The sequence below is a fragment of the Convolutriloba macropyga genome, chromosome 13 (genome assembly GCF_964194025.1).
Source record: "Convolutriloba macropyga chromosome 13, txConMacr16.3, whole genome shotgun sequence".
Taxonomy (NCBI): Eukaryota; Metazoa; Xenacoelomorpha; order Acoela; family Convolutidae; genus Convolutriloba; species Convolutriloba macropyga.
In genome coordinates, this window is record NC_134480.1 from 24,798,338 (window position 1) to 24,811,529 (window position 13,192).

At 34.4% G+C, this 13,192-nt stretch overlaps 1 protein-coding gene across 1 annotated transcript in view; it reads right to left on the reverse strand.

Moving 5' to 3' along the window:
* The window catches only part of LOC142351487 (uncharacterized), a 32,566-nt gene extending 31,456 nt beyond the window's left edge, over positions 1–1,110 (reverse strand). Inside the window, exon 1 of the mRNA XM_075403528.1 lies at positions 991–1,110. Within this exon, the coding sequence (XP_075259643.1) occupies positions 991–1,019 (29 nt within the window). The 5' untranslated portion in view covers positions 1,020–1,110. The remainder of the gene's footprint in view (positions 1–990) is intronic.
* Positions 1,111–13,192: the final 12,082 nt, after the last annotated feature.

Sequence of the window (13,192 nt, forward strand, 5' to 3'; positions counted from 1 at the left end):
AAAACGTGGTTGAGCGGGGTCGGAACATTGCGTGCGAGCGCACATTACCGAGCCTCCTCCGTGTCTCTTCTATTGATTTGGGCCAAATTCTTTGATTTTAAAAACGGATATAAAAAGTTCTTTGGAAAATAATGAGGGGCAAATAAACAAGACCATTACTTCCATTTCAGAAGTATTAATAAATAAAAACTATTTCAGTATCTTTCAGTTGACATTTCCAGTTGACAAGATGCAGTGTGTAGTGTATTGTTAGGGTTCTATGCCCCTGTCAATTTTCCTGCCAAGCTCCATGAAATTAAGCAAGATACACAGAGTGTAAAATGGGAAAACCAGGGAAAGGGATTTCATTTTTGGTACTATTGCCCATTATCAATCTGCAGTATGATGTCAAGGCCAAACATTTTTTCCTTTTCTTGTGGAAAAAACGAGCATTTAAAATCTATATTTTAGACCCATTTGGTAACGTTACCATACCAGACTTTCAAATGCAAACTAACTCAGTAATTTGTTCAAACAAACTCACGGGATAAATAACTCACCCACCCCCCCCCCCCCATCCTGTTGATAGCAGACGGGTCCTTATTTCAACAGTCGTCATGCAGGTTCCAGATATTGTTTCTCATTAAATCTTAATCTGTAAAAAGAAATCGTTCCCGAGCACTCTATGACGAAATTGGCACTGGCTAAAAGGAGTTTTTAGAGCTTTTAGCACATTTTTAACGAGAAATTTCTTCATTCTAGGCACAAGTCAGCATGTCTTATTTAGCTTGGCCTTATTTTCACCATATCGTAGAGCTACTTTTCCTTATTTTTGTTGAAGCAGCAGCTAATTACAGCAGATGAATTTTTCAAGGTCGAGCACCTCAACTCAATATTCTATTTGAAAAAAAACCAACTATATTATAAACAGCAAAAGTTTTTTCGGATGATAATTAACTCGTTTGTTGCAGCGATTCTTCAGCATCCACAATTGTAGAAATTGACAATTACCTTGAACGAACTACGTGCGGAAAGTTCATCCGAGTATCAAAAGATAAGATAAATAAAATGAAAGCAAATAAAATTACAGTTTCTATATTTAGGATGTTGCTATAATTAGATACTTCCGTTTAAAAATTGATAATATCTTCAGCAGGATAAGCACTAGTAGTGCTGTCTGAATTCTGCGACAATTAAGTACGTTTAAAACTATCAACACTAAAATCAAACAGAAATAACGAGAAAACATTTTTCCTGGTTGCAGATGTTAACTAAATAGGAAAATGTTGTAGTTGAGCCTTTGTAACTTGAAAAACAAAAGAATGACAGTTTTTTAACCCATTTTTAGGAGTGAACACATTAAAAGCGATCATCTCCTGAAAAAGCGGGTCAGTGACGATCATATCGTGCCATTTTTTCTACCATTTCTAATTGGGAGTCGATTTTAACTATTCTATAGAAAGGACAAGAGTAACAATAGTTAACTGTTTAACCAAGATTAACCCATTGTATTCAAGATTTCTTGAAATTAGGACATTTTGAAGGATTTCACCAATCAAGAGACCATCATTATATCATAATAACATTTGAGTCGTTTCCATTTTTACTTGTTTTAGTTGCTAAGTCGGGTAGCGATTGAAACTTTTTTGGTAGTTTAGTGCTGTCAAAAGCCCAGTTAATAAGGATATTCTCACTGAGCTGCTCTTCAAAAAACTCAATTGATTGAAAAAGAGGATTCAGAAAGATATCCTCACTCAATTACGGGCAGGGGCAAATCGGGCGAGGAGAGGCAAAAAAAGTGATAGGGTTTGTACAACACTTAACAAATTTTTACTTCACACCGTGAACTTGTGCCTCCCCAGGCAGTTTCGATCAAACCTATACTTGGAAGGTAGCACGTTCTATTGGACGCAGCACTGCTAATGCCCTCAACTTGTCTCATTCCATTAAAAATCAATTCATGAGAACGCATTAGAAAAACGTGGCAGTAAAAAAAACAAGCAAAATATTGGAAACAAATGAAGGCTTTAGAAAATTGAGCTCTAGAAACAGAGGGTTTACAACCGACAGATCAAACTATGAAAAGGAGATCTCTGTGGTAATCGGATCGTATGATAGTGGAGGGGAGGGGAGCTGTAGTTGGAAGGAAAGTAATTTGGGTATATGTAATTATGAGGATACGGTTTTATGGCTATGGGACAATGGGTGGTATGCGTAATTAATAACAATAAACATAACCAACTAACGTCGGGCGAATTCCTCTAGAACGACCGACGAGCGGTCGGCTTCGTCAGCAGCTAGCCACTGGGGGGTGCACCGGGGATGGGGGCTGATGGGGGTGGGGCAACAGTGGGGGGGGGGGTCTACAACCTAACCGCCATTCATACCATAAGTGTAAGGCTCCCAAACAGTTTCTGTGAATCGCATACTTGCAGACTAGTGAGCTGAAAAGCTTTAAGAGAACTTAATGCCAACTCGGCGCTACATGCTCATCCCATTTTGAGGACAAAAATTCAATTGGGTCAGACGAAAAATCGGTCAAGCGAACAACCGCATAGAAAAGATCGACAAAACTAATATAATTGCCACAAACTTCGTTTGAGAGCAATTAAAATAAATTGTTTGTACCATTACCACAAATCCGTAGCAAAAATTACATACGTTCTACAAGTTCAATCGATTACATTATGCGACCCTACATGGTTGTCATTAAACCTATCTGGTTTGTTTTCAGGCGCCTCATGGATGAATTGTGCAACTTTTGTTGAAATGAAAAAGAAAAAATCGGTTATTTATTGATTATTTTTTCTAGTAATGATTATTTATTGAAAAAAATGGTAATTGTAGCAACCGATAAGATTTCGATCTAATTTTATATGAAAGAGTCTGTCTAGCAACTCCAAGTAACCAATTACATAAACATCCAAAATTGAAAAGCAAAATCCTTTTATGTTTGCTTCTTTTATTGTTCTAACATCAAAGGAATTAATATTAGTATAATGGAATTGCCATTTTAAGCATCACAAGAAGTCAACAATTCAATGAATTATCAAAAAATTGTCTGCCAAATTGGACATACTGTCCACGATTTTTCTTTACCATGATTTCATTCAAGTCGTAGCTATTTTGTTTAAAAAAAAATTCGCGGTTGGTTTTTTATTAGTTTAACTAGTAAATTAAATATTTCAAAAGCAAGTATCTCTGAGAAACTGTGGATTTGTCTTTGCTGGATTGGCACGTGATTACGGCTTCAGGAAAAAATTCTAAAATTCGTTTAATCAGCTTGTTGATCGGTTTGACATAAATTTTAAAAATTCATAGAAGCATTGTTCTCATAACAATAAGGCGTAATAGTTAAAAAAAAAAGTAGAAAACTTTAAAGCCTTCTCTTTGACGTAGTTAATTTGATGTTTCAATTTCAACGGACTGTCTATTATTAATCTTAGGTACCTAAAAGCGCTGATTTGTTCTTTTTCTGCTCCATCATTTGTTGGCTTGCGCTGGTTTAGATTGCGACTTTTTCAGAACACCACGTGCTTTGTTTTTGATGTGTTAATTGTCAATTTTATTATTATGTAACCAGTTTGCAGCTGCATCGAGTGTAGCAGTACTCCTACATTGTATAGAGTATAGTTTTGCTTTCTTTTGATTTTTGGGTTAGAATGTCCTTTAGGTGGATAATGAAAAGTAGTTGACGAAGTATTGATCCTTGCGGGACTCCACAATTAACTCTTTTTCTGCAAATTCAATTTTGACAATTTTACAAAATGAAAGTCAGTTTTTCAGATAATAATCAAGCATTTTAAGTACAATTCCTCGAATTCCGTACGGTGCAAACATTTTCATCTATAGCTCATGGTTCACTGTACCGAAAGCTTTTTTAGTTCAACAAAAGTGCATATAGCTAAATATTTTTTATTTAAACCATTTGTTCTTGTTTTATCAGTCAGTTAGGCTACGGCGTCAACAGTACTTCAAAAACATAACTGATTTTTTGAAAATATGTTGTTTTTGCTCAAAAACGTGTATTATTTTGGTATACAATAATTTTTCAAACATTTTGCCAATGGCTGGAAGCAGTGAGACTGTTCTATAGTTTGTGGGTTTGCTACGATCACCGCTTTTGAAAAAAAAGGCACAATTGATTCTTTGATTCTTTTCTGGCATTGTGGAAATAAGTCATGTTTCAGAAACTCATTAAAGAATGTTTCAAGTAGTGGACTAGCTGCCCGAGATACTTTTTAGAGAAAAATATAATGCCTGTTCCGGCAGTCCAAACTAAATTTTGATGGAAGTAATTGCATTGTGTCAATTATTTCGATACTAGTTATTGGAAAAAAGAACATCATTTTTGTGTTAGTTTTGATTTCATTTAAGGGGCTACGAGTTAGCGATGAGAGGTTGCGGAGAGAGGAGCAAACGTCAATGGCGATTGTTGAGAGGTCCACAATTTCCCAAATTGGCCAATTAACCCCCAGTGATAACTCTATTTACTAATAACTGTATAATAAGAAAAGAGCTGAAAGTTATCTGAAAATCAGTACCCCAGGTTCAAGAGAAACGTTCGAAAGCCAAGAAGTGAAGTTGTAGATGCGCCCGTATGTGCGTCAGCTACAACAAAAATTCAGGGTTGAAGATTACAAGTCATGAAATGCAATCCAATCGAAAATGTTGAACAAATATTGTCTAGTCGACCGAAAGCAAACTTCAAAACAAAACCAGGATAAAACAAAAAATTAGAACCGTTCAAGAGACAAATGACAACTAAAAAGGCAGCAATGAATCAAATGTTTTTAAGCAACATCACAAAGCTGTTTTCAGTTGATTTTTGATCAAATCAAAAAAGCTCGTTGAAATATCACAAACAAAACACAGGTGGATGCAACTAGGACATAAGCGGAAAGCTGTATCCGCAAAAAATATACTGTAATTTTAAACACTCAGGGCTGAAAGACTGACCAAGATTTGATTACCACGCCATCGAGAACCCTGATGCTTATTCGAGAGTTTTGTATATTTCTTCTATAACAATACCGCAAGCCTAATTTTTAATTCTTAAACTGCTTTTTTGGGAAAAATATATTTTAATAAGAAAAAAAGGTCACAAGCCATTTTTTTAGACTAATTGGAACAAATTTTCAGATATCTCGAATCTTGAAATCTTGAACCGCTTGAAATAAAATTTACGTGTACACGATATGGCAGCAAGAAGAATTGGTTGATTTTCTGAGGGTCGTCTTACTTTGTTTTTTATGCGAATACTTTATTAGCAGTAGTCATAGACGACATGAGTTTACTAATTACGGAATTTTAATAGTACAAAAAGAGGGTTGCGCAGCAGATAACTAAAAAGTTACAACCAAAGAACCTCAATAAAAAGAACAAATAGAACTAAGGTAGGCATATACAGAAGTGGCATTTTATTGACCAAGTGCTGCGTAGCTGAACATTAAAAATAGAGTTAATGTTTCTAAAAGAAGGTCTATAGAAGAGATTTCGCCTTGTGCTTGAAGTTGATTCAAAAATATCAAATCATTAAAATCCTTTATGACTATCACAATTTGATTTAAAAATGGCTCCTTCTAAGGTTTTGCTGGTAGCTGGAAGAATAAATATTTTGAACACAATCGTTACGTGAAGATCTCCTATCCTGCTTAATCGTAAAGAAAATGCTAAATCCGTTGAAACCTTTCCCGCTGATGATTGCTGAAAATTTGAGATTGCGTTAAGTCATGATATGGCATCGGAAGGCAGTTAGTGCGCTGTTAAATGGATTAAAAAAATCAATATTGCCAAAAAAATGAAAACATTTAAGGCGAAACGTCCCCGTCAATTGAAGATAAGACACACTGAAGTACATGTGGTTTAAATGAAAGAATTGATCAAAAGCAAGTATAATACCAGTTACAAGTCCAACTTGACAATTCTTGGTAAACTACGTAATTCACTGTACCTCAAGTAAAAAACATTAGTTCTCCCACACCATGAGTTTCAGCTTATGTGCGAACCCTATTTATATTTTGAAGAAAATTCTTTTCCCGGTTCACTTTCACAATCAATAAATAAATGCAATTGACCATCGAAAGATAGTGCAGTTTAGCAGTGCATTCAGCAGAAAACAGAACCAACATTTGCCGTTAAAAAATGTAATCCTCTTTCTTCTCCTATGGATAGCAAATTGGAATTGGCCTGACAACTAGAAGCGTTGAATTCTGTCAAAATAGTTTTTGAATAGTGAGAAAAACGCTAAAAAATAGAATTTTAGGCAAACCAAGCATATCATTTAAACACAAGTGTAGCAAAAGTTGTTCAAGGACCCGACCGTGGGGTACACCAAAAAATGTTTCAAACGCTTCAGACAAAATTCCATCAATTTACACTGTGAGTTTTACCTTAAAAAATTTGACAGTTTCGAGAATCGATAGTAAAAGCCAAATGAAGACTATTTGTTCAGTAAAATATTGACGTAACGCAAACAAATGCTTCGAAGAAGCGGAGATAGACAACCACCTGTAGTAATTTGTTGTTGAAATTAGCTGAAAACTCATCATTATAAGCTGATAATTTAGAAATAGGCAAGTAACCATTTCTAAAACCACGGAAACGGAGTAAAATTTAATCTAATGTAACTGGGAAAACAAAAAAGAAACGAACATGAACTACTCGAGGAGCAATGATATTCGTGACATCATAGACTTCGGCAAATAAGTATAAAAAATATTTTTCTACATTTTGTAAAATGGGTTACACTACTACTTTTCCAAAATACAGGCTACTCAAGCTTTTCAAACATGTGGCGGTAAATTTGGCGAACAAGAACAGCTTAGGATTCAGCACAAGAACTCCAAAGAAAATGTGGCAAACCATCACATACTGCTAACCTGCCTTTTTGTAATCCAAGCAACATTATTTGTCGACAACAATCTCTTATAGAAAAACGTTGGAGCCACTTTTGCTATAAGCCTAAAGCATTGATTAACCTTCTCTTCTTAAACGCAGAACGAAAAAAATGCGGTGAAAAGATTTCGTCAACCCTTCTCGGCTGTAGAATCTCGTCAAAACAACTCTCATGGGTCAGTGGTATTTTCGAATACCTGCATTAGTAATTGGAAAGCGTCATTCAATGAAAAATTGAAAAGCGGACAAAAGAAGCAGCATTGTCAATCTCAAGAAATTCACTTCATTCCCTCTCGAACTTCGTAATTAAAACAGAACTCGCAAAACACCGACTAAGTCTGGCTTCCAGTAAGAGAGTAAAACTGATGATCTTCTTATAGTCCACATGCAGCACTTCAGCACTTGATACGAAAAACTAAACACCGAAGTTTTAGTTTAAGCTGTTAGCTGAATAACCGGATGAGGTAGAAAAACTTCTCTTCTCTTTGACGTACTCTACTAGTGTGCGATTAAGACAGATCAAAAATTGAGCATGATGATCCATTAAGTCCGAGTGTGAAAAAAAGATGAAACAGAGGATATTTGCTTTGTATGTGCAGAGCTCCAAAAAATCTCCTAATTGAGGTCCTTGAAATTCTTTTTTTCATTAAAAAGCTGTTAATCTGATTGGATAGACTTGAGCCGTGATTTTGAATTGCGAAACATTGAAGATGCGGAACTGTAAAGTATTCGCAGGCGAAAATTAGGCCGCCTTTCTGTCCTTGTATACTAACTGTTCTTCCCAAAACAGAATAAAGGAAACCTCAAAAAACGGCAGAATCGCAGACAGTCTTTAACCGAAATTTCGACTCTTTCCATTACTGCTGCTTATTGTAGAACAACGAATCCACAAAGATTCATTCTCCACTTGCTCTTAAGAACATTTTGGGTGTCCCAATGTTTAAAATATTCTCAAAATTGAGTGCAGAATGAAACTTTGTTGAGATGCAAAATGTTTAACTTGTTCACGGCAATATTTGGGATGCCTACCTTGTTGAGTGGAATGAATTAGACGTGATTTTTAAAGTGATAATCTTTTCCGTATATTTTTGTACCAATCGGTAGTTTTTTTTAGCGACAACAAAGTAAAAATAGAGAATTTTTAGGTTAATGTGAAATCTGAAAGGTTAATGTAAAAATCCGAAAAAGTTTTAAAACAGCACGGATTCACGTGATGAAATCAATTTTGAGAACCTTTAAAAAAAATGTCGCAGCGGCAACTATTTCGTTTGCAAAAATTGATGAATTTCAGAATTTTGAAAGTAAAAGTTTATAGCAGAATAACTAATTCACCAATGTTTCTAAGATGACATGGGAAAAAAAATTATTTTGCCTTTGTTACTCAACGAGTTCTTGTGACTAAACAATGTCTGCGTTCTCTAAGATGCGACAGTCTGCTCAGCGAAAACTACCCATTCGCTATGGAACGCCGTTTTCCATCCGTCAAGTAACATTCGGACTAATTAATTGCGTGCCAATACTGGAATCTTTAGAGCATTTTTTTCATGTATTTCGCAAAATTCAATTCTTTCAAAATTTTTTTAAGGTCAAAAAAGAACTAGTTGTTCCTCCCATATCAATTTTTAGAGGAATCGCTCCCAACATTCAGCAAGATCATAATTGGAGACGAGATCAACAATAGCTGTTAGTGCATTGCCATAAGCGGTTTAACTAAGACAACTTACCCGAGAGTATTCATGCCTTGATCCTCTCATTATGTTAAACGCATCCTTAGTTTTTCACCATAAGCTTCAAGAAAGATAGGCTGAACTGCTTCGGGCATGATAACATTAATTTAATAATTTTCGATTTAAATCAATTACAGGTAAATTGGAAATCAAAAACGCCGCCGAGGAAAGCTGTAGATACCATATTCATTGATTTCAATTCTAGCGGGTGAAATCTAGCGCCAGTAACAGGGCATCGAAGTCATAATTGCAAATCAATACTCATCAATGTTATAATTCACTGGTAAGCAATTGTTCTATATAATTGAGAGAGCTTTAGCTATAATTCGTGAACTGTTGATTATTTGACTTCCAGCGGAAAATTACCGCAGATTTGATAACCAAGAGTAAAAAAATAATTAGAATATAATACCCGAAGCTAAGCCAATCACACTATTTGGCAATTAGTTAAGAACAGGGAAAAAGCATATTGTCAAGAACCGTTGTATGCTTTGAATATTCTTCTGAATTTCCGGCCCTATCTAGATTAGGCTTCACTCGGCCGTTTATCTGTGCACTTTAAATAGCCAGACTTTGTACTCAATGCAAAAAATTTAGTTGAATATTTATATTTGTCAGTGAAACCAGACAAAAAGTATGTGCAGGTTAAACTTTTTTACCTAACAAGGCGGCTCGTTAATGTGCGTTCGCACATGATGTTCCGACCCGAGCTCATCTACATTTTTGACTAAAATGTCAACCAAATCAAGAGATAACAAAAATAGATGTTTGAGTTTAAAACAATCGTTACACATTCTATCTACTAATTGAATTACTAATGCCATGCTTCATTACAGCACCAACGTGACCTGACATTGAAGAGACTAGAAAAAAATAGCACCAACAAAATTTTGGCGGCAAAAAATGAATATCTAAATTTAAAAGCACCTGGTAACAACGTCAAAATGCAGTCAGATAAAACCTTAACTACACAAGTTTACCTTTTACTAACTATACAGCAGATGAAAAGTTTTCTTAACGAGACTAGGTAACAAGCCGACAAAAAGAACGAACAGTGAGGCGAAACTTAAAAATTAATCAACATTTTTTGCACCAAGAAAATTCAAAAATCTTAAAAAACATTGGTTTTTAATAAAAAAATCCTTGATAAATTACTAAAAAGTCATTACAAAACCAAAAGCACCCGTCTGTGGTCAGACTATGCCATAGAAACAAACTAAAGAGAAACTCAAAAAATTACAAACGATTTGCGAAAACACAAACCTTTGCTACCATTAAAATCAATACCTATCATCTGAATATGTATTTTTAATTCAGTTGTTATTTCTGCTAATTCAGTTGAAGGATTTATACTGAAAGATTAAATAAGTTTACTTGGGCCACATTTAAAAACCATTGGGATCTGTTATTACGCGATTGTTCTGAAGGAAGAGAAAAAGAAACGCAAAAAATGGCCATTCAATAAACGTTCAGAAAAACGAAACAACAGTGGCACATAATATCAATATATATGTTATTTCTTGAAATACACGAAATTCGATGGGACATCTGATTGATGAATAGAAGTTAAATTTGACGAAAGGAACCTATTCGCTATATACTGAATGTTTCGAGCAACATCATTCATTCAGTCCTCAATTACAAGCCTATGAGATCTGTGAGCAATTTACGGCTACCTAAAGAACAAAAACAGCGAATTCAGGAAAAAAAATTGAGCGACAAAAGGGTCGAAGGCATTAAAAAAATGAACTTTTCACTAAACACTCTTCAATTTTAAATTAATTTTTCAGGAGCAATGGGAAAACCTTTTTTATCAATATAATTTCAAAAAATCAACAAATATAAACAAATACATTAGACGCACGAAAATTGCGGGAAAACACGTATTATCAACGCCATTAAATTCATTAGCCTTCAACGGAAGCCAGTATATACAATAAATGATGCCTCGAGGGGACAATAAGTTTTTTTGCCAATCGTATTTCATCAATAAGACCTTACAACAAGTTAATGACTATGAAAACAACAACAGAGAGAGGCAAAAACCACAAATTCAGTAGAAAAGTGCCTGAAGAAAATGTCGAAGCAACTCAAATCATAAGCTCTTCCCTGAAAACTTTATTTATGATCCGTTGAACTTCTTCCCTAAACCAATAGGGACTCTCAGCAGTAAGATGATGTGATAAGATTTCAAAAGGATCGAAAAACAAAATAAAGTACCCAAAAAAAATATGAATTCTCGTGGCATTGATGTTTTAAAACTAATAGGTAGAAGATAAAACCGCTAACCAGATTAATTTTGGCTATAGTAGAACGGAAATGGATTCTGTTAGAACCAACAATGACCAAGAGTATTCACGAAAAAAAATTAGGAATGGTTGAATTTCAAAAAAGTTTCGAAAAATTATTTTTAAACCCTTAACAGCCAGTAAACTCAATCTTTCATCGGAGCTCAATGACGATGCTCAGATATAACCCATAGGGAGGAAAATGATGTCTGTCATGCATAGATAGTTAAAAAGACATCACAATAAGTCTTATGACAGAAAACAATAACAAAAACAGCAAAAACTAAAATTCAGTAGAAAAATGCGAGAAGAAAGTGTCGAAGACAATTAAACCATTAGCTATTCTCTGAAAACTTTCTCTGTGATCCACTGAACGTCCTCTCTAAGCCAATTGGATTACAATAATCTTTGGATAATGTGATAAAGAGTTCAAAAGTGACCAATAATTCAAAAAATCCAAAAAAAAAATTTAAAAAAATTGAAATCTTTGTCATTGAAGTCATATAACCAATAGCTAGAAGATAAAACAGCTAAACAGAATATTTTTAGTTGCAGTAAAAAGCAAGTGGGTCCAGTCAATACTGAAACTCACTAACAGTTCAAGAAAAATTTAGGAATTGTTATTGTTCAAATAAAATTTTCGAAAAATGATTTTTATTTTAACAGACATTAAATTCAATAGCTTTCAACGGAAGTCAATAAAAACGCTCAAAGATGCCCCGGTGGCAGTACATTTATGTTTGTCATGCATAGGTATTCATTATGAGATCACAGTAAGTATAATGACTATTAAAACAACAAAAAAAAAAACAGGAGAAAGCCAAAAAATCAGTAGAAAAGTGCAAGAAGAACGTGTCGAAGCCATTTAAACCATAAATTTTTGTTTAAAATTTTTATTGGTCATCCACAGAACATCGTTTTTAAGCTAATGGGAACTGTCAATATTTGGATAATGTGATAAGATTTCAAAAGTAACCAATAATACGTAAAAATCCAAAAAAAATTTTAAAAAATTGAAATTTTTTGTCATTGAAGTCATATAACCAATAGATAGAAGATAAAACCGCTAACCAGTTTAATTTTGGTTGCAGTAGGAAGGAAGAGGGTGCTCTCACCCCTGGACTGACTTACAATTCACTATAATAAGATTATGATTCTTTAATATTCAAAAAAAATTCGAAAAATTATTTTTTAAGTCTTAACAGCCATTAGCCGCCCCCTCAATGAAATAGACATGTTCACTTAATGCTCATTATGGAACATATTGCACTGTTAGTCAATGAATCCCTACCATAGGACTCCAAAAAAAATAGTAAAACTTCAAAAAGAAATTCAAAATTTCATTCAAAATTACGAAAACTCAGAATCGAAGCCAAAAAAAAACATGAGCAATTCCTTGAAAACGACGTTTTTTGTTCATTGCGCTTCATTCGACTATAAAGGAGTTTTGTCATTAATAGAACGTCGATATAAAATGTGACTTGTCTCTAGGTGACTTAAAAAAGCAAAAAAGAGAAAAGTTTTATTAAAAAAAGGGCTCTCAATTAGAGTTCGATTTTTTTTTGATAGTGAACTTCCCTATGAGACCAGAACTAGTCTTTCTATCGCCTTGCATTCAACTTTTACGAACTCAAAATGTATTCTTTTTATAGAAATTTGAATTAATGTTTTCGTAAAAAAAGATCTTAGTTTGAAGAAAATTGTACTAAAAGTGAACAATCATGCTAAAGATCCCATTGTTCACACAAAACTTCAATCCTCGATAACTCCTCGAAAAAAACGAAATTCAAAAAAATCTTTTTACTTTTGAATTCTACGCTGGACCAGCTTTTTAATGATACCACTCACATTTCTCTACGACGAATATATCGATCGGCCAAAATTCACTGAACAAAAAAAAAAACCCATTTGAGTATATAGTTCCTTCCCCCACAAGTGGGGTCGGAACAATAATAAATTATGACGAACTTTACCATGTGGCCTTCAACCTACTACTAGAGCTGCTAAGATAAAATTTCTAAAATAGCTTGGGGATATTGAGATCATGTCAATGTGTAAATGGGTGTAAGAATGATTAGCCGCCAGTGGGTTTAGCAACAATTTTAGAGAACTTTCTCCTACCTTAATTTTGATAGGTCGACAAACTGGATTGGTCAAAATATCACTAATTCGAGCAGCCATTAAAACTGGTGTCAGCTCTTGGTGGCGGTCGGGTTGTCGGCTTAAATTCTTCTTTTTGGGTTCTCGGCTATACTCCCTGTCGGCCAATTGGCGATTCCAGTACAAATCAATTGAAAGTAG